Raw genomic sequence first — 27,724 nt, 5'->3', positions numbered from 1 at the left:
GGAATGAGAGGCTCATGTATATATCTATTTGCAAATACAGACTGCTTATCTTGCCACGCACGTGCTAATCTCGATAAATCACCCCTAGTTGGGCAGATTAGATGGGCCGACTGGTTCTTAGCTTCCGTCACTTTCTATGTTTCTGTGTTAATGGCAGAAGCTATAAATCAGCATTTTCCTGAGAAACTGATATACTTTCAATCGTTTATATTTTTATTGTTTCTTTGTCTCTCTTGAGCTATTTTTGTTTACCTATATGCAAGAAAACCTTTTCCTGTAGAGATAAACACCCAATGATCAACCTACCTCAAAAAAGACTTTTGAGCTGAAATTTATACCATATACTAAAAGTGTATTTGAGAAAGAGAACCATCTAAATGTTGGCTGGCCCTGGCTGATTCGTTATTGCAGCCGTAAAGGGGAACTGCCCAGGGACAGACTGGGGATTAAAGTAGTAGTATGCATAAAAAAGGCTCCAGCAAGATAAGGGTGTGTGGAGGTGTGGAGTAAGGTGTGATGATAGGGTGACAATGTTTCAATGTTGATTGTGTTAGTGCGTATGTGTAAGTGTGTGAGTGTATTAGAGTGTGGTGTGATGCTGTGAGGTGTGATCATAGAATGAGTGTATGTTAGCGTGAGTGTGTATGCATAAGTGTGCGAGAGAGAATGTACCTGATGAACACAACACCAAGGTTGGTCGAGTGTTGTTGCAAGTATTTGTCAATTGATCAATGTTGCAGCCTCTTCATTATCTTTTTTTTTTAAGATGCCTCAAACCATCTTCTGTTTCTACAACATTCATCCTTCTCCCACATCAGACCAATTATATAATTCATAATTTCCTTCAATCTATTACTTCTGAGACAAGGGCAGAGCAAATGTTTGCTGGCCTGTATCTAAAAAATGTGTTATGACAGCTCACGTCAAGTAGTTTGACAACAGCAACATTTCTTAATTATACTTAAACTAAACATTTTTAAATGGATGTCAACAGGAAACAAACTAGTTTGTACATTTGGATTTTAGTGTTATATTATAGTAGATAATAAACCCTGCGGTACTGCAGACACAGTTGATGGGATGTTAATTCTTGCATATCAAAAATCTCTTTGTAATCCTCTTTGGGATATAAACTGTTTTACTTGAGGGTTCCAAGCAACCCTTGGCTGCCTTTTCAATGGTAGCTCTGACATACAATTGTCCCGGGGTAAAGACGGGTTGGAACTTAAAGTCTGACCCGGACTTTTGTTTAAGCTGATAGCTTAATTTATTGCTTTTAGCAAGTATTTCTACTGTTGAGAGTGTACATTTTTTGGGTCAGCCAAAGGCCCTGAATCATTTATATTACCTGACATTTGTAACAATGCAAGATATGTACTTACAACCAAACATTTTTTAGTCTAAAGGGCCAATCTCAGTATAATGCCAATAAAAATTGGTTCGATATAAGAGCAAAATGCCAGTAATATTGCCTCTAAGCCGTGACACCAGGGCTGGATTAAGAGCATCATGGGCCTGGTGCTGAGGTTTTGGGTGGGATGTTTATGGAAATAAATTAGACACCTCAGCATCGATGTGTACTGGATAAAGATGACATTACTGCGAGACAGATAATATAGGATAGAATGTTATGTCACGGGACGCCTGAAGCCACAATTTAGTGCCAATAATCCTTTTCAATAAAATATGCCAATTGAAATAGAGTAAATAACACAAAACCTTCACTTTTCCTCTCACTGATTTCTGGGCCTAGAAACTTTTGTCCTTTGAAATGACTACAAATTCAGGAGGGCGTTTTATCTCTGGATAAGTAAAAATTAAATAGTTCTATTTATTCCTATACAAAGTAAAGTGCCAGGAAACAGATGACTAAATACACAAACCAGGACAGGCTCTGCCACACCTACAACCAAACACACACACCAGGACAGGCTTTGTCACACCGACACCCAAACACACACACACCAGGACAGGCTCTGCCACACTGACACCCAAACACACACACACCAGGACAGGCTCTGCCACCCACATCCAGACAGGCTAAGCTACAACAATAAAAAAATATATATTTTCAACACAGCCAGCATGTGTATTTATGCCCCCAGCCTGTCCCTCCATTCAGTATTGATTTATGAGACGAGATGGCCCCAGCGGTCCCCCTTGTGTATTGATGCCACCAACCCCTTCATATATTTGTGCCCTCCAGCCAGCCCCACAATACCCCCAGCCACCACCCCCTAGTATTGACTTATGTGATGTCCCAGCCAGCCCCTCTTGTGTATTGTTGCACCTACTGCCTCGTATACTTATGTCACCCAGCCCCCCCCTTTAGTATTATGTCATCAACATCATCATTTTTTGGTTACTTTACTTTTTTCCGGACTTCCGAACTCCGTGCGAGCAAAGAGGGACAAGACGAAGAGCCTCACTGAGGCATTAGGCGGCACGGCGTCTACAAGCCAGATGCTCTAACTTTAGGTGGCCGTTGGAGTCAGCCACATTGAATCACGGACCAGAAAAAAATGAAAGCAAAAACTCTTTCTGCTTCACAGCCAAAAAATTTAAATTAACAAAAAATATTTCCCTTATAAAATTAAATTTTTTTCACTATTGTACCATATCACTCATATTAAATGATGGTCTATACATTTTTCAAATGATTGAACAAGCAAATAATAATAATAAAAAAACTTTGTTCACTAGGCTGGGAAAATCCTGGCCATGGGGGTTGCCTACGTTAAATGATTAAATATCCTAGCAATATCCTAGCAATATTACCCCCTTTTCTTTCCTCCAAGCGATTAAACGTAAGAGCATGTAGCGTCGACCATAGCTTTCCCAATAATAATGCAGTTGTCCCCAGTTTTCAGCGGTGCTTTTTATGATTACCAGCAATACCAAAACAAAATTTGATATACTCCGATGTTCAGTAGTATCATATAACACACGCTTTTAAAGGGATAAAACTCTAAAATAAAGTTTGTAAGATTTCTGTTTGTACCAGAGACAGAATGAGATAAAGTGGCATGTTCCAGGTGGAAATAGGTCTCAGACTTCAAAGACAAGTGAGGTCATCTGACCTAATAGGAGCTTTGATCTTTTTCTTATCCTCCTGAGATCATCAGTATTACATTACCTGGGTAGTAATTTAGCCCCAGGAACACCTTGCACTGATAAGGATTATGTAAATTCCTTGCATCTCTATTTCAGAATAACGTTCGTTTTTACTCTTCTCCCGTTACCTGTTGTTAAACAGAAAAAGGATAAAACGTGTGTTGTGATTTTCTTCTCTAACAGCTGAAATTCTTGAGATATAATGTTTTAGTGCTATTAAGTTCTAGTAGTAATGTGTTTGCATCCATCTACAGCTAATTTTAACAAAATTCTACATTTGTTCATTTTGTATTACTGCTTTTTCTTCTAGGGGAAAGGTTCCATTCATTAAACATGCCTTTCCACTATTTATTAACATCAACTATTTATCAAGTAAAGAAAAGCATGTATATGTACTAAACAGTTTGCAATGTGAAACTGATTCTCACTTAAAAATGGTCATTCTGGTTCTAAAATTGTGGAAAGTAATTTTATTATTGTAGCAATGAATGAGTACTTTTGAATTTTAAATAGAATCCCCTCTTTTTATATGACTATTTTAGTTGTTCTGATATTTTTAGTACATTCTATAATATTTGAATAAAACAATACAATAAAGCATTTCTATTCCTTTGTTCCCGCTAGAATGGGTAGCACTTGAGCTAATTGACCGAAGTTCAGCTATGTGGTCAACATAAACTAAACCCACACCAGATTAGCTGTAGCACACCACTGGACCATGCCATCCCATGGAAAATGACGGGATAAGAACCATTCAGCCCATCTAGTCTGACCATTTTTCCCAATGTAAAGACTCAGGCCTTAATTAATCATTGATCTTGACTTAGATTCAGGATAGCTTTATGCTTATCCAATGCATGTTTCACTGTATTAGACTCTTCAACTGCTGATGGGAAGATGTTCCATTTATTCAAAACATTAATATTTCTTATGTGGAATGAGGGGTATGGGTGGCTTCCATGCCCCTCAACAGTAAATTATGAAACCTGCTCAACTACCAACAAGGATACCCCCAAATGCACCTTTTAAACATGCAAGCATTTGCATCAGCTTGAAAGTAACTTGTATGTTAATTAATATTTAATTGCTTTGTGAGTGTTAGCGTCAGAATACATAAAAGCCGTGTCAAAATGTGTCAGTCCCATTAACCCCGAGAACATGACGTTTGTGAATATCATGTTTGTCAGCTTATAGGACTAGTAGTGGCCAATTTATGAATACCAGTCCATATACAGATTTTTTTTTGCATACAGGGGTATGCAAGGTAGCTAGAAATTCCTGACTGCTTTGCATACCCTTGTATGCAGTTTCTCTGCTTCCGAGAAAAAATAAGACGTTTCAAGAGTCGATTTTTACTTCTTGTCTCTGAAACATATTCACTTTATTTTTAGACTTTACTGTTCATTTAATCTTGATGTATCTCTGCTGTCTGATACTCATCCTCTGATGAAGTGGCTGTCACAAACTCTTTTCATACTCCCATCAACCATCTTCTGCTCATACATTTGTGATATTGGTCTCCTTGATTCTTTTAAAACACCCTCATTATATCTTATTGGGGATATGCAACTGTTTAATAATATGAATAAAACCTAATTTTGGAGTTTGAACACAATCACCTCCATCAGGCAGGATTAAAAAGTCAACACGGTTTATAAACTGGAAATATCATCCTCTCAAAGAAATGAATCGTGCAACATCACTTTGAGACAAGTGGTATAAACAGTGATTAAGCAGACCGTGTTCCTGATGCATCTTCTTAAACCTAAACCCACAAGCCTATAATTCCGTAAGAGTGTATTTCAGATTTGGGAGAAGGGGATTAGCTCTTCTTTGCTTAATTTAATTGATTGAAAATAAAAATCAGTACAATGTTTACTTTTTAGCACGAGCTACAACTCTACAACTTACATCCTCATTGTAAAAAATACATATTGAAATCTGGAGTATATCTACTAATATAGATAAAGTTCCAAGTGGAACTGGGCTATTGCGCAATATATATGAACATCATACCTCTTAAGTCTGACTGTCCCCTTTGTGACCTAAATCCCTGGCCCCTCTTTCCTCCTCTGATGTTCCTATAATGTCTATCATAGCGTTCTACAGCCCTAAAAGTCACAATAATATTTCTAAAACAGCAGCAAATGGGCTGAATGAAATCCTTGAGATAAAACATAGCAATATTCTTTATAGATTGCAAAGGAAAAATATAGCTTAAAAAACAGAGCACTATTGGCTCAGATTCATTAACCGAGATAAAATGCATCTCATTTTTCTATGGCAATCTAAGGGGAATATTATTCAATTACTTATGGTAGATTTATCTCGGGAATTAAATTCAGCCCAATATGCCTTAGTAAAGCCCTGCCCAATAGCCACAGGTCAGGAAGAAAAATAATACATTTTTATTATCCAATGCATCTTCATACTATATACACTTTATTATGTTTTCATTATTATACATAAAAACCTCTCATGCTTGAACAATACAAATAAAATCATAATGCCTAGAACAGAAAACACTATCAATAACCGTGTATTGTTAAACCAAATGACAAAAGCGAAATTGTAGGTATGCAGGGTTTGTTTTAAAGATCAGACTTGTCAGTTTGATGATCGGAACACTCTTTAGTTTGAAAAAAAAAGTAAATAATAATAGCGATAGTAAAAAGTAATATTGCTTAAAATGTAGACTGTAACCTGCAGCGATGTCTCTCCAGCACTCTACCTGAATGCTAATGCCTGACTCCATTTGCTAGACTGGCTTTTCTGTGCACTGGGCAGGGAGAACTACAGCAAATGATCACCAAACACCAAGGTCTTTGTAGACGAGAAAACATACATAAAAAATAAATAAATAAGGGCCATTTTTAAAAAATCAAATTAAAATTTGACATGTGCAAGAACAAGGGGTGATTTTAACATGTAAGCAGAGTAAATAGCTGATGAGATCCTATATGGTGTAATGTGGACCCATAGAGGATGGAGGGAGAGACATATACTAGTGTGATGCAGATGCCTCATAAAGTTATATTCATATCTGAGACCTGCCCAGGTTGGGCTACCCAGAGCTCTCCCTCTTCTGGGGGTGTTGTTTTATGAGTAGATGGGCAGCCATCTTGTGAGTTGGGCACATAGGTGCAGGCCTAGCTTTACTCAGTCTTAAGCGGGTGGTGAGTAGGAGGGGGAAGTAGACGGGAGGGGGAAGTAGACGGAAGTGGTAATGGCCAAGCAGTTCTCCTGCCGGGAGAAACATAAATGTGGTAACATTAGGCATGCAGGGCATTACTACAACCTTTCATGCAACTTTGAAACCTAATGTAGGCAACTGACTAAAGCATTTGGAAGATGAATAATGTATTTTGTTTCCACAATTTCATTTATAAATCAATTTCTGCTGTTTCTATATAGATTATTGTGATTTTAGGGATGGAGGACAATGTGATTTTCTCATATGTAGCAAACATTGTAAGGTCCAAGAAAACAGGGACATCAGGGAAAGCGAGACTTTGGGAACCAAATCAAGACTGTCCCTCTTATATAGTGATACTTGATGGGTATGCTTTCTCTGCTCGGATAACTTGTATACGGAATACATTTCTTTTCAATCGGAATAAGGATTTCCACTGGTAAAGGTAATACAATAAATTATTGGCTTTTTGATGAGTAAAAGCTAAAAAAACAACAGGACAATTTAAAAAATAATAATAATAATAATAATAATAATAATAATAAATAATTTGTGCTTAAAAAAGTAGGCAATGTTAATTTTGAATGCAGATTGCATGTAAAGCCATTAGGTAGTGATGCTGTAATAATACTGGTGCGGGCTGCCTTGAGGACCTGGGCTTTGCTGTCTTTAAAGACAAGCTGCTGGGAAGTTCGCCAATAAAATGTTCCTAGAAGACCTGGCTCTCTCTTTGTTTAAATATGCAGATTTAATTTTCGTTTTGCTGCTGGGATGGGCTTCATGATCTTTTGAACACATAGGTACAAACGAGATTTGTTTTTACAGTATTGCTACTGTACATCTGCTCATGTGGTTCTATTATTCCGAGTACAATTGGAGCACTTTACAGCTGTGCTTACATGAAGACCCCATTGAATAACTTTGCCATAAAGAATTGTAGATCATATGATGCACAGGTTGACATAAAAGAGGCTCTTGTTACTGGCTCTTTGTCAGTAAGAAAAAAACCTGAGATTTCTTATGAATACAAGCTTTTTTATCTTCCCGTTGAGCTCCAACTTTATGATCACCTACATAAATCATCCTGTTATGTTCCCCCTCTTCCCTGAACAATTTTACACTCTTCTTCACTACAAAATATCTTTCTCATGCTTTTTGTTTCTTCTGCTCTTTTTATGGAAAATGTTTTCTCTTTTATCTTCATTAAGTGTCTAAATGGTTTATTTTTCTCTCTGTGGAATGCCCATCCTATTCTATCTCAATGGTTCATGGAAGGTAAGAAACCAAGTTCATTCACAACTGATAATTGTCAAAAAAACCTCAAGATTTTGTCAAAAACAAATAATATGTCTCTTATATCAGTTCTTCCTAACCCCAAACCCCAAAGCTAAAGAAATCCACAAGTAACATACAAATCATATCAACATAAAATAAACACCAACAAAATGGTAGAACCCGACTAAGAACAAATATGAAGCGTAAATGAAACATTTTCAATGAGCCACAAGACCATAAAAGACCATAAAAGATATTAGCAAAACCAATTGCTAAATGTTGTTCTACAAACTTCAATTCTGAATAGTAATAAAAAAATATAATGAATAATATAGTCCTATTTACACCTTTGGAGAATTTTTTTTATCAATTGCTTTCTTTGTTTAAGAATTGTGCAGCGTATACTGGTCAAGGCTGATCGTTCATCCAAGGTGATTAACTAAATGAAAAATTCCCTTTGTACAAAACATAAAGGAGATGTTCTAAGCCAGGGATAAGGAAAGCCATGTTTTTTTGTGATGAACTCTCAAACATTCCCCTTTATTTTACCCACCACTATTTCAAAAGGTTAGCATGAATGTAAAACTGAAGGGGAGAATACCGATAAGAAGTCATTTTTTATTGAGAACACGTATTTCAGGGTACTTGCAAAGGGATCTGTGAAGATAACTTCCCAGCTACATCAAGAAACGTCTTGGTATGTCAAAATCCTCAGTGCTCTGTGGGCACCATCCATATCAAAGGGTATGAAAGAAAAACACAGAACATAGTTTCGGACTATTGTGTAGTCCTAAGGAGTCCACTGACAAAGATGATTAAACATTTGTGCTAATCAAGCACCTCACTATTCCCCCGGCAGTCTTCAATGAACATCAATCCCCGAGAATAATGATGATGGAATTGTTTTGATGGGCCCCACTGATTGCATTTGAAATTAAAAAGGTAAGTGAATGATGGGAGGATAATCTGGATGGTAATGAGACATAAAATAGATTGTTGTCTAAATACTTAAAGAAGAAGGAGAAACGTATTTAAACTGGAAAATCGAATCTGTACTTTTCACGCTCTAGGTAGAGAATTACATAACGTGAAAGATTATGTTAACTTTTTAAAATTTGCAACTACTGCATAGATAAACACATTCAGTACATTATAATTTAATTATTATGGTAAAATATAAAATTAATATGTTTTATAAAATTAATATGTTTTTTTTCTCTTAAATAATTATGCTTTTCTTTTCACGGCTCAGTCTGGTTCATCAAGAATGGAAGAACCCAATCCGAAGCCAATCTTTTCACATTGTGGGTCACTGATTTTAAGTGTGGTTCTGAATACTGGGATATGACATGAAGCCTCTTAGAGACATGCATCGGAGAAGGGCACTACAAAGGCTTCTGCTAGTTGGGCACAGACCTCTGTAGTGGAAATGGGGTATGAGGAAGACCTTTCATCTTCTCAACCAGTTCACTGAGTAAGTGCTGCACCAGGAATCTGGTTTCCCAATAAAGTTATTTGCCCCCAGTAATATGGGAAAGTACTGTTGCCCCCGGACCTGCCACCTTATGACTAGGCCACAATTCTCTACTGAGTAGGGGCACAGATTTTAAACATTACTTTAACCAGTATAAGTATGAGTGATAGGAAATTATGACTATTTATGGCGGACAAACACAAAATGAACAGTGAAGCTGAAAAGGCCACAGCTGCCCATTACAAACACCCATAGAGTGGTGGTTAATTATAGATATTTTCCCTTGAGATTAGGAGAAGAAAAACTAGCCATTACCACTACAAGTCGAACATAAATAGCTGTTTTAGTTATCCTTATAAAAAAACATAGCAGGAACACCTCTGCAAATAGCAACACTTTCTTTACAATTAATAACAAAAATATACAGTGCATGTCTCAAGCATCATAAAGAATATTTAATCCATGGGAATGCAGTTTGTCCAGCTGGTTCTTCATCTTTGCAATAGGGAGCTGCTATTCTTTTGTGCTCTTAATACAATAATAGGCATTTGGCATTATGTCATAAGCCCTTTTAAAAGAACGAAAGTGCAGACCCACCTATGGACAAAGTATATTTATTTTGTATGGTTTTTTACGTCTAAGGTTAAGTCTAACCTTTGAAAAATAAGCTGTTATTGGATAATAACTGTTGATAAACTGGCTTTGTAGGGATCATGGGAGTTTTAGTCTAGAAGTAGTTGAAGAGCTAAACTCTATCTAATCCTGGGTTCACCAAGCAGTAATTGGCAAACCTGATAAATATTTTTTTTTATTTTTAAAGGCAGTTGGATTTCTATAGTATAACTATTTTTCTAGTTTGAGAGTAGCCAAGAAGTTAAGAAGTTATGCTATTTAGTAGATATGTGCAAATGGCCAAAAAACGATTCAGACAAATTTTTCCGTTCATTTTCAGGGCTTTGTACGAATCTCTGAATTTACCAAAATTCAGTAAATTTACAATTTCTACGAATCCGAATGCACAGGTCTACTAGTTAGGTTTGCTAACATAAGCATAATGCAGTAACAATGTTTCTTATGTAAATAACCCAAAACAGATAACAAAATAATGTCTTAACAGAATAAAAAAATATGATGCCCTGCCTTGTTGTAGCTTGTACTTTGTGCTTTAAAAAGCACTCTCCTTCCTTTTTGTTTTTCTTCTCATTTTTAACACTCTTTATTCTATTTGGGTGGGATCCCTAATCTTCAGTAAGGATGCTTAATTTCAAAATCTTTCCACAGCCCCAGACAATGGGAGTGCACTCTCGGGCAAAGAGAATCTGTCTCCCTACTTGTTTCTGTATCTTGTAAGTGACGGCTTTGTTGTTCCTTGCTTTAGATAAGAGCAGTTGTTCTATAGGATTTTTTAATGACACAATAAAAAAACCTATTTCACTATATGCACTTGGACATGTGTCATGGTGACATACATGAAACATTTCATTCCTTCACTCACAAAACACCTAAAAAGATGGTGTGGGTACACGGGGCTTGTTATAGGGACAGTTTAGTGTCTCTGACACCCCACTAAAGAAGAATGCATATTAAAGTAAAGTACTCTGTGAGTACTTTAAAACACAAGTTAAAAAAAAATAAAAAAACACAGCACTTACCTGACCTAGAAGTTACAGTCCTGCTGTAGCCATTGCCCTCTTAATCCATGGTCTGGCTATTATTGTCACCGATTGGCTGCTTGAAGCAGTTATTCGGTGGCTGGGAAAAGCTCCCATTGAAATCAATGAGAATATTTTCCCGCGTGAGCACAGGGGTCTGAACAGACTGGTTAATTCCTGGAACATGACTTTCTAGGGTCACCCCAGCAGGGGCAGTGTTTGCAGCTGTTCACATTCCCTGTTATACCCAGAGTTGGTCATTTGTAACCAATGTTACCACCCATTGTTCCCACCTGTTGTTCTTTATATTTTACCCATCTTATACTTAGCTGATGAGATAATCCCTTTGTTAATGTAAAAAAGACTGTGGGGGAAATGTAATTCCAGTGTTCCCTGATTCCAGTTGCCTTGTCTACATGCCATGATGACACTATTACAGATATAAACAATGTAAAATAGACATTTGCTATTCTTTCACAATTGTTACCTTGTTTTTAATCTTCCACCTGATCTGCAAGCCAGGCCCTACCATATAGACAAGCGAGCACATACAGTAGTGGGCGCCACCATGAGATTCCTTCTTGCGTTGGCATGCTGGAGGGGAGCACCCCATGCATTGGTGCTAGAAAAATGTCGGCCCTTCTTTTCAGCTTCTATAATTTACATGAAATTCCTGTTTCCTTGGACATAATGTTGTTCTAAACTTTTCACTAGTGGAGATGTTAAAATTGCCCGTATACCAAAACATGCTAGCCTAGCCCATCCATTGTTTGCCAAGCTAGATTTACTCCAGGAGACAAGAGGTTACTTTCAGAGCTTTCAACAGGTCTAACCTAAAAAAAAAATCTAAACTCCCCTGCTGCTTTTAAATTAAGCTTGCAGGACTGGCACAGAGGCAGTAACAAGCGTTCATTATTTTTTGCTAAACCCAGCTTAATTATAGCCTTTTTGCATACCTCGACTATTCAGTCATCTTGGCAGTGTCCAGAAAGTAACACATTTGGAATCACAAATACCTCTACAAACCATCTGAAATTATATATATATATATATATATATATATATATACATCCTGCATCTGATCCCAGGTTACCAGGGACAGCAAAATCTTTGAGTTATGCTCGAGACAGCTATATTTTAAAACAGCCAAATAGAAGCAAAAGTAAATGAATCCAGGTTTACTGGATGAGCAATTCTTTGCTCAAACTTTGTGTCATTGTCTTACTATGTTTAAATTGAAAGTTATTTTGTATTTAAATATATTTATCATCTTCTAGAAATCCCATGCTTTATAGCATGCGACCATACCTACCATACATTAAGTGTAAGGCTGCTTTATCTTTTAACATTTTTGGATCCTAAGAAGCCACAGATTATAAAATGTGCCAAACCTTTAAAGAAAAAAAATAGCAAGAAAAAGTAATTTGCCGGCTGTGTGAACCAATCTTTGGTCACTTTCATATGCTCGGTTAGCTCCTGGGACTCCAGAATTCATATCTTAATGCCGGGTAGAGGTGTCCCGTTAACTCTGCCCACGCCCTGTCTTCCAGATGTGATTCATAAAGGTCTTTCAACCTAAACAACTATGTTACTTCTTCAACTGCAATCCATTTTTGGAGTAAAGTCATAGTGAGACATCCTATAGAAATAAATACAAGGTCTTTCTTGGCTTCTGCTATTGCTGTGTTTTTGTGTCAATGTGAACCAATTACTTAGTGGTTCATTGGCATCAATAACCAGCTGCAAAGCCTCTGCTTTACTTTATACTATAAAAAAAAGTAGCTGGTATACAATCAAAACAGGTGATGGCAGAGCTGCAGATCTGCAAACATTATTATTATGAATTATCCATCATTGTTGTACATACCGTCATCATATTCCACAGCACTGTACGGTGGGTAAACAGGAATTAACCTCAGTGCATCGTGCTACAAAGGCAAGGAGCTCAAACAAGCTTGTAATTGTAATTTTTATTTAGGGGTCGCACCGTAACTATTTTTCAACGTAAAAAAAAAAAATAACAAAGCAAAATATTTTAAAACATAAATATAATATATAATATCTGTCAATAATTTTAGTTTGCAGGAGCATTAGGATGAAGAGTTTGCTGCATTGGCACTCCCTGGTTAAATGTACTTGTCCTGTTATACTGGAGCTTTGTAGAAATAATAATAAAAAAAAAAACTTTAAGAGTATCAATGTTCTAAAAATTCTGTTTATTTTATCTCAGCTATAATATGTGCTGGGAGAGCACTTTGTGTTTCCTGTGCACTGCAGAGTTCAGTCTGTTTGTTCTATGCAAAGCAGAGAGAGATAAGAAGGACATTAAACAGAACATACTAAATAGAAAAGACCTTTGGTCGCAAAACCATGGAAGAAATAAAGAAATGATTTATAGATTGTGGTCTGCTGGAAGCTATATTATATGTTGTTACACTAATTCCAACTCACTAACATCAAACTGGCATGGAATGGCATGCGTAAACAATATACAATATTCATTTTGCTCATACACATAATGTAGGTTTTGAATGTTTTTGTCTTTTGTGAAAAAAATATTGATCTGGTTTGATCTGGTTTGATCTGAAAGAATGACTTCGGAGAAAGCTGTTTTGTTGTTTTATTAATTACTGTAAACTAAACGTATTGGTTTATATTTGGGTATAGTAATATATGGTCCGTACCAAGCTAAGTAGAATCACTAGGACAGCATTTTATCTATATCGACAATGGAATACAAGTGGGTGATCTATAAATCCAAGACTCTTGGTGATACTTGAGTACTGGTTTGAAAACTACACTTCTTAGTAATGATCTCCTTTAATTTTAGCTAATATATTGCCAAATTCCCCCCCATTCATCCCTCAGCAATGACGTTGGGTTGTTATAAATGCTAAAGTACTAGACGACAGCAACACATTTCTACAAGCAAAATTATATATTATATCATTATTTTTGTTGTTGCTTGCTGGTTTTACAGTGACCAAGACACTTGGATACAGAATAATTTATCCATGTAACAACACAGTTGTATAACTACAGACTATTAGAACCTAATTTAGATATGAAGAAATAATGGGGAAACACAAACCCTAATGATCTAATGTGCTCTAATTGAGTGTATTCACTGCTTTAAATTGTTTTTGCTTCAGAGCTGTTCCTCTGAATATTTTTTTATATGTATGTTTTTCTCACTGCATTTTACATACTGTTAAAAACACTAAATGTACCAAAATACTAAATGTTTACATTTTAATAGAAATACGATCTGGGTCTGCTTATACTTATGGTCAAAACCTGCCCACTGCCACAAGGGGGCTCTTTGGGTACGGTGGGTGGGTGGCTATGTATCTGACCACACCCATGCCTGGGTGTGGTCAGAAATGTTGGGTTGGTGCCACTTCAAAGGTCTTATTTCATATTTTCATCCAGATAAATGAGTTGAGTGGTCAATGTCTCTTAAACTTTTTGAAACAAAGCACCCTTGGTAAACAATTTATCTTACATAGTAAACAAGCGTATCCTGTACCAAATACAATGAATGCTTAAAATTGAACAAAGTGAGTACAGACTAAGCTGATCTGTATTTTTAGACATTAAGTTGTTTCTTAAGTGTGGGCCCTTTCTATTAAAGATAATTGAAACGCTGAGCAAGCTAGCCAGCAGCTAAAATGAATATTGGTATGTCTCCAAGCTTCCTCTCCAGCATACAATTGTTTGCTAACATAGGGGGAATCCTGGTGGAGATGTCCTCTACCAGCTCAGAGCCCCAAGTATCCAATAAAGTCCATTAGATGGCAGGGATGCAGAATGGCAAAGAAGGCCAGCATTTGTTGTCCACCGTAGCTGTGTAATGTATAATGGCAGAAGTAACTTCATTTATCATCCTTTGCAATCTAACATCCCTGAATTTATCCAGTGTATAGGCACTAAAGGGAATGGAGCTACACTGTATAGCTGTTATGATCAATTAGTCTAACCGCATCTCTGTTTAATCTGATCTTGTTAAGCCTTAATTACTAAACAACCAGACAATGTAACTCCAATAAAGACCTGACAGCAACTGGCTATAAACTTAGACCGGGCATTGATTTATTGGTACTTAGTTCACAAACTCCCTTCTCATTTCATTACCTAAATAGAACCTTGATGAGCACAGAAGATATGGTGTTCTGGGGAATAAATCCTAGTTTTCATGTCCTTAGCAGCAAAGAATTCTTACTGGACCAAAACATTAAGGAATCAATAGTTCTCACACATTCACTGCATACTTATATGTTTGGACAGATATACGGTAGAAGGAAAGAACCAGTGGAACTAAATGACTAAAGCTGCTGAAGCACTTCTTGTCAAGTAAGGTTCTGCAACATCAGTTGTAGGTGCTGGATTTACAGCACAGTTGTGCTCGTTGCTTAGTGGATAATAGTAGATAAGAATGACACGACACATACAGCCTTTTTTTAATGATAATTTTTTCAGAATTTCAAAATTTGGATCAAACTGCTTCTGACAGCCATAAAAATTGAACCATTATTAACATACCCAGGAATTCTCCAGCCACTGTTTAAACTCCCTGTGGTGGAGTGGTGCCCAACCCCATTCCCATTCAGGTTATGTCCCCTTCCGCTTTTAAATATATTGGGGGACGAGGTGTCACAGCCACTGATTATTCAATTTTCCTCTAGATAGCAAATACACTAACGAAAAATAAAAATGTGACAGCTACATAGCCAGTAACAGCATTACTGTAGCGTGTAAACTCTCCATGATTTCACAGGCTGGTCCAGCAGCCCACTGGGTAAATGTCCTTTCACAGAGTTAGCTATTCCAGTCCTGGCTATTAACCTTTTCTTGAAGAAAAAAAAATATGCTTGGATATGTAATTAATGGTTTGAAAGGAAAAATAATATCTCACAGGGATGTAAAAAAAAAAAAAAAAAACCCACAACAAAATACAAAGGGAGGTGAGGTGCACTGCTTCTTCTAATGCCCAATTAGCCAGAGCAAGGAGATTGATTAACAGACACACTATGCCATTAACACGACTTGCCCAGCTCACTTATTGATCTGCCATGCATCGATCTGCCTCACAGTGTATCCTAAGATATTAGCTTATTTCAGAAGTGATTATGTCAGGCAGTTGTTCTATAAAGTCACAGAAAAACAGAGCAGGGTGAAAAATAAGCATAAATAGGCTTATTACATGTATTACACCATACTCAGTGGTACATGTGCCACCCCCAGATGACCCCCTTTTCAGGGGACAGTCTCCTGACTCTTCTGTCCTTGGAAACTTTTTTTTTTCCCCTGAAATGTGTCCCCTGAATATTTATTAGGCCTAAATGTACAGTTTAGAATCCGACCATTTCATTTACAGAATATTAGTGATACTGAATTTGAGAAAAATTTAGTTTATATATTTATCTGTTTAAAGAAAAGTCCCATGATTTCCTTAAAAATGCCCTGAATTCCAGTGCCATTCAGAGGTGATGGGGTGTATTACTTGGGAATATAACGTATCAATCTCTGCTTGAGAAACAGAGCCAAGTGGAGTCTATAGCTAAGTTTGCTCTGGGCAATTTGTATCTATTCAGTCTGGTTGGCAGCATGCTGAGCATCTTAATTCACTCCTGCAAGGGCAATAGTGAGTACAGCTTAATTTATGGTTTGGTGACTTTGGTCCTTTTTTCTCCCAGGTACAGTAAAGCCTATCAAAAACCACAGGTGAGGCGGTGCCTCCAATCAGGCTACATCACGGACCCCCTGAGTCTCCACACTCCAAGGATAATCCACTGATGAGTCCGTAGTAATGGCCACGGGGAAACGTGCCTCAGGCATATTTTGATTTCCTATTTAATTGTATTCTGCGTCCCCAGTTTATTTCTTCATACATGTATTGAGATTGATCTAGATTACCCCTGTGCTCTAACTATATAGAAAGGGAATATGAGTGATTATGACTTGTTGAGTCATAACCTATGAACCTTGTCTGAGTATAGTAAGGGACTGCTCAGGATTTGGCCTACACTATATTTATTTTTTTAGGACAGCACTGCTAAAGGTTAACTTTTAAGAGTTAAGATTTCATTTTCCTTTTTACTTCTTTTTTTCACTTTTCTTTTTTTTTTTTTCTTCTTTTTCATTTTAAGTCCTGGCATTATGCCAGTCATTAGGGAACCTTCCCTGACTGATCCCTAATTTTGACTAAAGTATAAAGTGCAGCCACATGATTTATTTGGCTGTTTCTAAGTACTACAGTTCAAAAAGACTGCGCAGACAAGTTAAGTAAATATATAACTTTTTTAAAGACCCTATTACTTAATTTACTGTTAACTTTATATATTTTTTTCTTACAGTGCGATTTACTTGGCCTATTAACTTCTCACAATTAAAAAAAATATATATATATATATAGTGTAAATATTGTTTTTTGTAAATAAATAGGCAGTTTAACTGACATCCATTCTAAATCCTACGTTAATCGGTAACCACAAGGTCATGTCTCTCAATTTTATGGTCAATACTAGATCTTGATTAAAAAAAATGAAGTAACTTTTACCCACCACGTCACCTGATAACAAAAATGCAATTCACAACTAGCCATGTACGGAAATTAAAATCACTGACCCGGTTTGCCCTTGAAGTCCACTTCATAAAGCAACACCCTTAATATCATAAAATCATTAGCACAAAAGAACTTAGCAAAGGAAGACGTGAAATTGTTATGGGAATTTTTAGAGCTAATCAACCTGTTGAGAACATCAAACACAAATGTTTATCTGGGAAATGAGAAAGGTGTTATGGTATTTGTCAATCAGTGGAATCGGTGACCCTGCCACCCACACACTACATGTAATAGAAGACATACAATGTATTAAACGTTAAGATGTGCAAGCTTTTTAAGGTTCTTAAATTTCCTTTAACCATAACCAACTTTCAGTTTTTTGAACAGCTAAAAAATAACTTTGGTTTCTCTTGTAGACCAGACGGGAACCAGAAGGTCTACCAGGACATCCCTGGCTTCGTTGCCGCTTTCTTCACACTCTGAGCTGGCTACAGATGGGTAGCCGCTACGGTTGTCTTAGTAAGGAGCTACTCTGAGAATAATCCCCAAACAAACCAACAGAGCAAAGACACGACACAGAATCAGATGCAAAAGAACACTTTTTATTGAGACTGGGCATAGTTTACATAGTGACTTTACCAGGGGAAGGGGAGGTCACATAAACAGAAAACAGGAACAGATTATCATGATGGCAATGGATTACACAGATAACAACAGTACCAGACTTATCTCATCACACAGGCAACAATGGTGAATACACAACTAAGGTAAATGATTAGAGAAGTAACACTTCAATGTTGACTAGAAAATGAGACATTCTTAATACACATATATAGGGAAACAAGGATGAAAATAAAAAATGATACAATTTACCCTCCCCTATAAGTCAATGCAAAATTGCAGTCACAAAAAAGGAGGCTCAGCATCCGTTACACACTACACTCAGGCACCCCTATAACCTAGGGGCTCAGTGGGGTAAAGTAACGCAATGTTACATGACACCGTGGCAGTAGTGCAGTAACTTGCTCACAGTGCAAGCTGCCCTGAAGATAATCTCCGCCCATGGTAACATAGATGAAAGAGAGAGATGTATGAGAAAGAGAGAGTGTGTAAGAGTATGTTGCTACAGTGATTTAGTTAGCGTATAGCGTTAGAATATGTGTGTTTGTGGGTATGTGTTTGTATGTTGTTACAGTGTATATGTTAGTGCATGGTGTTAGAATAATTGTGTTAGTGTATGGTGTTAAAAAAGCACACATATCTGGTGGTGTATGGGGTTAGAGTGTGTGAGTGAATAAGTGTTAGAAAAAGTTAGCATGTTAATATGAGTGTATGTTTTTTAGTGTGAAAAAGTTTTTAGTAGCAAACCTTTTTTCAGCCAACCCCAGTGTTTCCACTCCCTATCTGTTATCTTAATGTTATATTTAGTATTCTTAAATTGGACCTGCTACTTGAATTCTAGAATGATATCAAATTCATTTTCAGTTATGTTGTCTTTAAGTTTCTGGCCTTGTTATAGGTGAAGACAGAGGAGCGTCCGTTAAGAATTAGACATCTCTACTTAAAGGCAAATAACACAAATTGTTTAATGCGTTGTATTATATGTAATAAAAGTAATTATCATTGTAGAAAACGTACAGGGCATACAAAAAATGGCACTGCAGAAAGAAAACAACCCACAAAATATGTCTAAGTCTAAAGTCTGTGTGGCCAGATGTTTATTTAACTAATTGAATCTGTGTATTTGCTTTGGAAAAAGAAAATTGGCAAAGCAGATAAGATGCTGTTGTTCAACAGGGAAAGCACTGGGTGGAAAATGTGCCTATGTTTATAAATAGGCTGGTAAATATATAACTATAATACAATATGCTAAAAGAATCATTTAACTATTCCTACAGAGTTATTAAAGGGGCTGCAGTGATTGCAATTATGAATAAGTCTAATATTCCTAGGGACTGAGGGCTCTTAAGCTTCAATGTCCCTTTACCTAATGATCTAGTTGGAAAGCAGAGGTAAAACTGATCACACATTCTCTGCTCCCCCACAATGGAACTAGCCTGGATGTGACCGCTCACACGATCAGGTTACTTAGTATATCTATAAATACATATATATGTCTGCAGGTTATCAATCTATCTACTGTACATGTTCAAGCAGTATATGTACTCTCTACTCTCTACTCATTAAATGACCAGAAAGTTACATCAGTCACTCCTTTACCTCTATATATATATCAATGACAACTAAACAAGGTCAACAAAGGGTAGATTAAGATTCTAAAATCAAAGTGTTATGTTAAACATGTGTATGAATTTGTTATATATAGTACTGTGCAAAGGTGTGAAAATGCTGTAAAGTAAGAATACTTACTGTAGGCAGAACTAGACTGAAATAGAATGCTAAGAGTTTATTTATGCCATTTAACAAAATGCAAAGTGAATGAACAGAAGAAAAATCTAAGTCAAATCACTATTTCGATTTTGTAGGCATGTAGTTAGCTGAATGATTAAACAACTATACCAAACGGATGCTAGTGCTCATCAATTTAATATGTAGATTGAAACACAATCACTAACTGGAACAGAAACAGCTGTCTAGGAGGAATAAACCAAAAATGAGGTTGCTGAAGACAATTTCATGTCAAAAGTCATACACCATGGCAGGACTGAAGACAGCAACCAGATACAAGGTAGTTATACTGCATCAGCAAAGTCTCTCTCAGGCAGACATTTCAAGGCATGTTCTGTCCAAGCTATTTTGAAGAAGAACAAAAAAAACAGGCAAGGTTGAGGAATACAGATGCAGTGGTACACCAACAAAACTTAGTGCAGTAAATGAAAGATATCCAAAATTGGTAGTAAAAATAAAAAAATTTAAAGCCAATGGGACCCTGGTACACCCATCTACTATCCATCTAGTCAGAAGTGATCTTAATGGAAGACTTGTGGCCAAAAAGCCATACCTCTGATCTGGAACCCAACTATTCATAAAAACACAGGAACTGGTGTGCAGAAAAATGGGGTGCTTTGTACTGATGAGTCAAAATTTAAAATATTTGGCTGTACCAGAAGGCGGTTTGTTCACTGAAGGGCTGCAGAGCAGTACAAGAATGAGTGCAGGCAACAGTGAAGCATGGTAGAGGTTCCTTGCAAGTTTAGGGCTGCCTCTCTGCAGAATTAATGGTCCCCTCAATGCTAAGATGTGCAAGCAGATATTTATCCATCATGCAATATGACCAGGGAGGCATCTGATTGACCACAGATTTATTCTGCAGTATGACAACAACCCCAAACATACAGCCAAAATCATTAACTATCTTCAGTGTAGAGAAGATAGGAGTCTTGGAAGTTATGGTAGAGCCCTAATCGGAACATCATCAAATTTGTTAGGCATTGCATTACATAGAGAGAGAAGTAACTGAGGCTTCCTATAGAAGGTGTTTGGGACAACCAATACTATGTGTGTAATTTAATGGAATAACAGAGTTTACAGTTCTATAATGATTTGTATAGATAAAAATGTTACAGGTAAAAATTGCTAGCATGCATATAAAATGACAAATAGCACAGATTATATCTTCCTGCTGAGAGGGAATTCCTACTGGTTGCTATGTTCACAATTCAAACTTTGAGGCAAAATCACTTTTTATACATTTATACATTCTTCTTCTTTTATTGTATATTTCATGTACAAAATCTAATCTTGTTTTCTTACTACGTGCAATCAAATACATGTGTAGCACATTCCGCTGATCGAATGCTTACATCACAAAATCATAGAAGGTAATTAAAAACAAAAAAATAAAATAGACAATTGCTTAAATTAGAATACAGCTTATACAGTATGCAACAACTTCTGTGTGTGAATAACAAAGGAGCAGCTGCCCTTCCCTGCCCTTCCCCAGAACGTTATGCCCTATGGAGCAATTATACAGGAAACACTCTAAAGAATTCAATTAACAGAGGCTGCTGTGTTGGCAGATGGGAAGCTGGACACTGAGCATCTAACCTCTACAGTGCTGGAAGTACACTACTGGTTAACGCAACAGAGGTAATATACATAGAACAGTTCTCTATAGCAAAGTGTTTCTAAATGCTCTAGTCTTACCCATTTTGACCAAAATTGTACTTAAAACATGACCCCCGCTGAAGTGTAGCTACAAAAAGCACTTCACTGGCCCAGTGGAACAAATCTTATGACTTCCTCAAGGAGTGAATGGAAGACGCCATGCATATATCATAAGTCATGTCTCTTGTAAGTGTCCCTGTTTTGGAATCCCTGTCTGTTCCTTTCCTAGAAGCTAGAAATATTTGTCAGAGTTGCAATACTATGAAACAACACAAATTGTGTTTTTTCTAAAAAAAAAAAAAAAAATTACATTTCTTCTAAATGCTTTAGACAATCACATTAATAGTTACCAGTCACATAAAAAGACTTTTATGAAAGTAAGACTTCTAGTAAAGTTCCAGTACACTCTTAATGATAAGTGTCCCCTTTATGGCCTTTTGAAATGAGAGGCATGCAAGACACAATATGGAAACTATAAATCTCATCATGTTTGCCCAAGGAAAATTTACTTTATTTGTAACTTTTTTAACAAAATGTCATTTGTTCTAATGTAAATGCATATATTCTTTCCACTTAGCAAATTATTTTCACATTCTAACTTCAAATTACAGTATTTCCAGGACAAGACTAGGAGTAAAGTTAGGCCCTGGCACTTTAAGATCACCTTTCACATTAGACTACAGCCTACCAACACCTTTGCAGCATGTGGCCACATACAACCAGCACACTAACAACTGCCTATAGTTAAAAGTAGGTAAGTACTCCTGTTGGGCCCGGTCCTCTGGTCATTCAAGTTGAGGCCTAAGTGTGTCACCCTAAGAGGCAAACTTGAGTTTGCAACTCATTAGTATTCACAATATAAAAGAGAACAATGGCAGGGTACAAAAATCGAAATGAGAAATGCCTCACTTGGGGGTTATCTAGTTCAACACAACAAATATATCACCTTTCTCTTTTAACATACAGAATGAAGCCAGATGTTATACTGTACAACAGCAACCCCCTACTGGGGTGACAGCAGATGGGTTATGACACCATTGTTTCTCCAATACAGCAATGGGATTATTCCTGATTCTGTCAATGGGATAATTAACTTATTATCAGTAGTACTTCATGAAATGCCAAAAAAATATCTGTCAATATTACTAAAGTGGTCTAAGAAAGTATTTAACAGCAGATAAGAACCATTTGGCCCATTCAATATGCCTAGAATTCCTGTGTTTAAACACTCAATCTTAATCAACTTCTGTCAGGAGCCATAGGGGTGTAAACAAGCAACTCTGTGTATGGAAGGTATTGCACCTAACCTTTATGTCACCAGGTGGCTTTTGGGCTGTTGGACTCTATGTCTCCCCATGGATATTAGATGCTTACCTGTTCCTGGCACATCTTTTGCTCGTTCCTGCAATGAACCTATTTAACCCAGGCATGCTCCTAGCTTCTTTGCTAGAAAATGTCGTTCCTGACCCTGATTATCGATCCTGTGGATTTCTGAATCAAAGCAGATTCTCTGATTTTGACCTCTAGCATGGACTCTGACAACGTTCCTGCTTTGCCCTTTTGCAACTTTTACCTTTTTGTGTGGAGTTTGATTTCTTGTTTGGATTATCTTTCAGTACCGTACTATTCTCTCCTTGTATATGACCCCATTGCTGTCTGCCCATTCCACAGACCCTGTTGCTGTCTGCCCATTCCACAGACCCTTTTGCTGTCTGCCCATTCCACAGACCCTGTTGCTGTCTGCCCATTCCACAGACCCCATTGCTGTCTCCCCATTCACGCAGACCGTATTGCTGTCTCCCTATTCCATGGACCTCGTTGCTGTCTGCCTACACCACAGACTCATAGTTGTGACCCTGTTGTGAGACTCCCTGCTTCTTCTAGGTTTGTGGCTATAGATGTCACCTAAGAAAAAGTCAAAGGCTATAGCAGGTATTTGTCTGCAACAAGGCACATCAACACTCAAGCAGAGTTCTGAGCTCCATCCTGCCCCTGCACAGAGACTCCTCCTGACAGCTTCAGCATAGCTGTCTCTACAGATTGCACTTTGCTGAGATTAGGTATAAAGCAGAATTATCATTTCTCGTAGTTGTTACATTTTACAGGTCAGTAAATGATCTCCCAACTAAAGGAAACTTTATAAGGGTTTTCTTTTTCAGTTTCTAACCTTTATAGAGCTACTCGTACCTCCAGTCATTGCTGATAACCCACATAGAACCCAAGGACATGGTTAGAATTGGCATTGGTGCAGAGCTTTCTATTTGCATCCCCCTTATATACATATATGGGAACTGAGGGTTTAACTCTGAATATCAGCATTAATGCTCCAATCTCAGGGTCTCAGGGGTAGATTCCTAGGGTCATACATTCTGGATACATTGATCTGAAGTTATCTTAGACTCTAAAGCTACCAATTTGTTATGGTTGCTATCCCTTTTCTAATTGCATGTCACTCAATTAAGTTAATATTTAAATAATAACAAGTCAAGGTGCCCAAGAGGACAAGTATTAGAGTCATTTGTTTAACATAAATAATGAGTGAGTACATAGAATTTACATGATAGGCCATTAAAGCGTTACTTGTTAAAGGGTCAGCTCATTTAGAAAGTTCTCAGAAACGCTTAATTGTTATTGAGACAGAGTGTCTGGATATTTTTTCACATCTCCAAGATCTGAGTCCTGAAAATGGAACTTAAGCTAAATTATCCTTAATATTTTTGAATTTCAACTCCTATCCTATGAAGTGATTCACTATGGTGGCTCGCCAAGGATGCACTGCATAGTAATGGCCAGTGACATCAATGACCAGCCTGATTACAATGATGGCAGTGAATTGTGAGTCTTCTTAAAGGGACTATAATCGAAGTGTAAAGTGGTTTAAAATAGAGAAATAATGCACTCAAGGTACATTGTTGAAGAAATTTCCAATCTCCAATGCCACAAAAACAGACAATAGGCTGGATTCAATGTTGGTGATAAACCTATGACATGCAGCTCGACCTAGATTTAAATGGCAAAATGTGGGATAATGGTATATTGAGTCCGATTTATTGTGATTCTAGAGATTTCTATTCAATTACTTGAGATAGATGTATCTATAGAACTCAATCAAGCCCATACTGTTAATGAGAGAAAGCCTTTAGAATAACCCCACCTCCAAACCCCTACCGGTCTGAAATCACTAGTGCTTTTTCAACCAGAGAACATTATATCATCTATTTTTTTTCAAGATCACATTTTTTTTTTCTTCTGGCGAGCGAAGTGAAGTACCCCAAAAATATAAGATAATAGCATATGAAACTTATCTCTCTTTCTATATCACTTCTCTGTACATCTCTAGGAAAAGTAACTACACTATTGTTATCTTAGGTGTTTGGCTGAAAAGGTAGCTTTACTTACCCACTATTGAGCACTCCCTGCCTCTTGCTTTCTCTTGCTGACATTTAAGGTGAAATGAAGATTTGTTAGTGAATATGGTTACTGCTGGCACACAGTTGTTGAGAAAGCAAGTGGCAAATCCCGGGTGGCTACTAAATAAAGTTGCTTTTTCACTCAAACACTTAGACAAACCTTGCCTTACATATATATATATAAAGTTTCCTCAACTTTTCCCTTAAATGTTAAAAATAATGTTTACTGTTTATAGTGTTTACACACTTATGCCACCTTGACAATCACGTGTGTTCTTCATATTCATACTGCTAGACCCTAGAAAGCCAGTAGATCTGGATAATAGCATATATTTAATTGGTTATGGCAACAAAACCGGATTTTCATTTGATCTGCGGTCTGTCTAGCATTATGTCAGCCTGAAAAAGCAGTAGTCTGAGCACAGAAAATCTGATTAAAACTGGTTCAATATATCTATATTTTCAGCCAAACAGGTAAAATGTTTATTTCATGCTGATTTCTTCTTTTTTTTGTTTTATTTGAACAAGCAACAATTAGCACACCATCTGTTTCTAGTGTTCTATTTTATTGATAAATCACAAACAAGTATGGGTGCAGTTTTCTCTCTTTTTTTTTTCTTCCTCATTGTAAAGCTACATTCAAAAATTGCTAAATATATATTTTTTTATCACATAACTGTGATTAACAATATGTATAGCAGAGTTTTCTTATATCACTAATTATTTATAGCAAGTGATCTGACAGAGAATTCACAAAATAAGTATGTAACATATCAAAAGCCAAAAAATGATTTATTTACAAATTATGAATTTGTTGTAGGAAGACTCGCAGGTACGAGTTTAAGATTTTGCTTTGCCAACAAAGTTAACCAACAGAATCTGTCTAAATGTATAACCAATAAAGAGGCATATTGAGAAAATAACATGCAGTCATAGATATTATAAACAGAGATGGGGTGCTGGGATCAATTACCTTCATGTTTGGTGGTGCGGTTGCAGGTGGAGACAGAGGACGGTCGGGAATAGTTACTTCTGAAGTGTTGGACAGCTCCTGTTTCCTGTTGACACACAAAGTATCGCATAAGTTTTCCAGCCATATACAAATATACAAAAAAATAACAATTACTATTCGTTCCATCACCTCTTTGGCTTCATCTGATACTTCCTGCACGATTCAAATAGCTTAATTAAAAACTAATGGAGAGGTTTCAGATGACTCCAACCATTTAATATTCTGAACGATTCTTGGTAGGTGCTTCTCTTTACATCACAGAAACTTCATGGAGACTTGTCGTTTTTCAACCCAACAACTAATACACACTTTATAAATACTGTCTAATGATTAATTAAATATTCTACCTACTAGAGGTGGTGCAGGTAAACCTCAATTCAGGTGCTGTACAATCATATAAAGACAGATAAATAGAGTTGCGTTCCCATGACAACCTTATTACGACATATTTCCCCTAGCCCTCCCTTCTCCTTCCTCCCATCTGGTGTTCAATAGTTATGTAGCATATTCTGTTTGCTTCTGGCTTTCCTCTTCATAGCATGAAGGATTATATATGGTACACAGGGTGGTGAGATGCAAAAATGCCAACAACAAAACACGGGTGTTTAAACCCGACGAATCTTGAGTACTAAGAATGAGGGGCAGGTGAAGATGAGGGAATGAAAAAATAATTGAATGGGTTTTCATCCAGTTCACTGACACTCAGGTGCATTAACAACTTAGAAATATGCTTTATCCTCCATTCAAATAAAAAAGTTGCATTTGAAGAAAATGTTTTCTTGCATAATGTGGTGACCATAAGTACCCTATTCTATTCACTGAAAAATTAGAGATCTATATAAATAATGCCTTGATATGTGTTTGCCTATTTGGGTCAGGAACTAAAATCCAATAACTATATGCAGACAGACATAATATAGTCAACATGAACATTCTCCAAGCGTCACAATGTGATATATTTTTTTCAAATCATGGATGTTAAGGGAAAAGAAACAAATCTTAGTGGATGTCTAGGTGGACAGGCTATACTTAGGAGGATGTTAAGGTGGACATGTAAGGTTGCTACATAGGCCACATAGGACTGTAGTCCCTTCATGACCAGAAGACTACCCCAGTTTGCTCTATGATGTTTTCAGCCCTCTTAAGAAAAAAATCAGTTGTAAATTGCTAAATAAAATTAGGAAGTCTATGGCATTTTTATATTTTGCCTTTTCTACCAGACTTAGACTTGATATTTCAAACTAAATGGCATTTTTAAACATGAAGGCACCTACTACTGCTAACGGGGTGGCTTGTAAATTGTTTGCAGAGGTAATGTGTTACATATGTATGGACAGTAATATGTTACAATATTAATAAGTTAACTACTAATGTCACACACAAACACATTAAAAAGTAATATTCTGTGTAGATAGGGAGTTAAGGTTCCAAGAGAATCTTTTTATGTATGTGTTCATATGTAGGGTCAGCAATAGCTGCACTTGAAATATATAATAAAATGCTTTAATGATGTAAATATAATGAATTAATGATGCAATAATAATTTAATCAGTACATTAACAGTCCACCTGAATAGAAGTAGAAGCACAAATGACTGACATGTAAAAAAAAAGGTTAAAAAGCGTGCAAAATCTGTAACAAGTATCCCTGCGGTAAGTATTGAAACCAGAGCATGGGTGGCAACAAAGCTTTTCATAAAATTAGTTTGCTGCACGCTGCCAAAAATACGAGGTCAGATAAATGCAATTTCTTTATCTTTTTTGCTCAAAAGTGAGACCAACAACAGCTGGGCATAAACAAACGGCTCTATAGGGCTTTTATCTCACAGCAAACACGCAACATTTCTATGGCAACCTGCCACATGGTTACCGAGCACAACTGTGAAGCTGACCGATGTACCCTGGACGGATGTGGGTAATTAGAAACCAAAGGCACAAATACTGAAATATATGCAGTCTACA

At 36.8% G+C, this 27,724-nt stretch overlaps 1 protein-coding gene across 1 annotated transcript in view; it reads right to left on the bottom strand.

The window, feature by feature from the left end:
* RAP1GAP2 (RAP1 GTPase activating protein 2) overlaps nucleotides 1-27,724 on the bottom strand; it is a 215,044-nt gene that overhangs the window by 57,056 nt on the left and 130,264 nt on the right. Inside the window, exon 3 of the mRNA XM_053457170.1 lies at nucleotides 25,725-25,809. Coding sequence (XP_053313145.1) covers nucleotides 25,725-25,809 — 85 coding nt within the window. The remainder of the gene's footprint in view (nucleotides 1-25,724; nucleotides 25,810-27,724) is intronic.

Source organism: Spea bombifrons, chromosome 2, assembly GCF_027358695.1.
Source record: "Spea bombifrons isolate aSpeBom1 chromosome 2, aSpeBom1.2.pri, whole genome shotgun sequence".
Classification (NCBI taxonomy): Eukaryota; Metazoa; Chordata; class Amphibia; order Anura; family Pelobatidae; genus Spea; species Spea bombifrons.
This window is presented reverse-complemented; position numbering and strand designations above follow the sequence as displayed.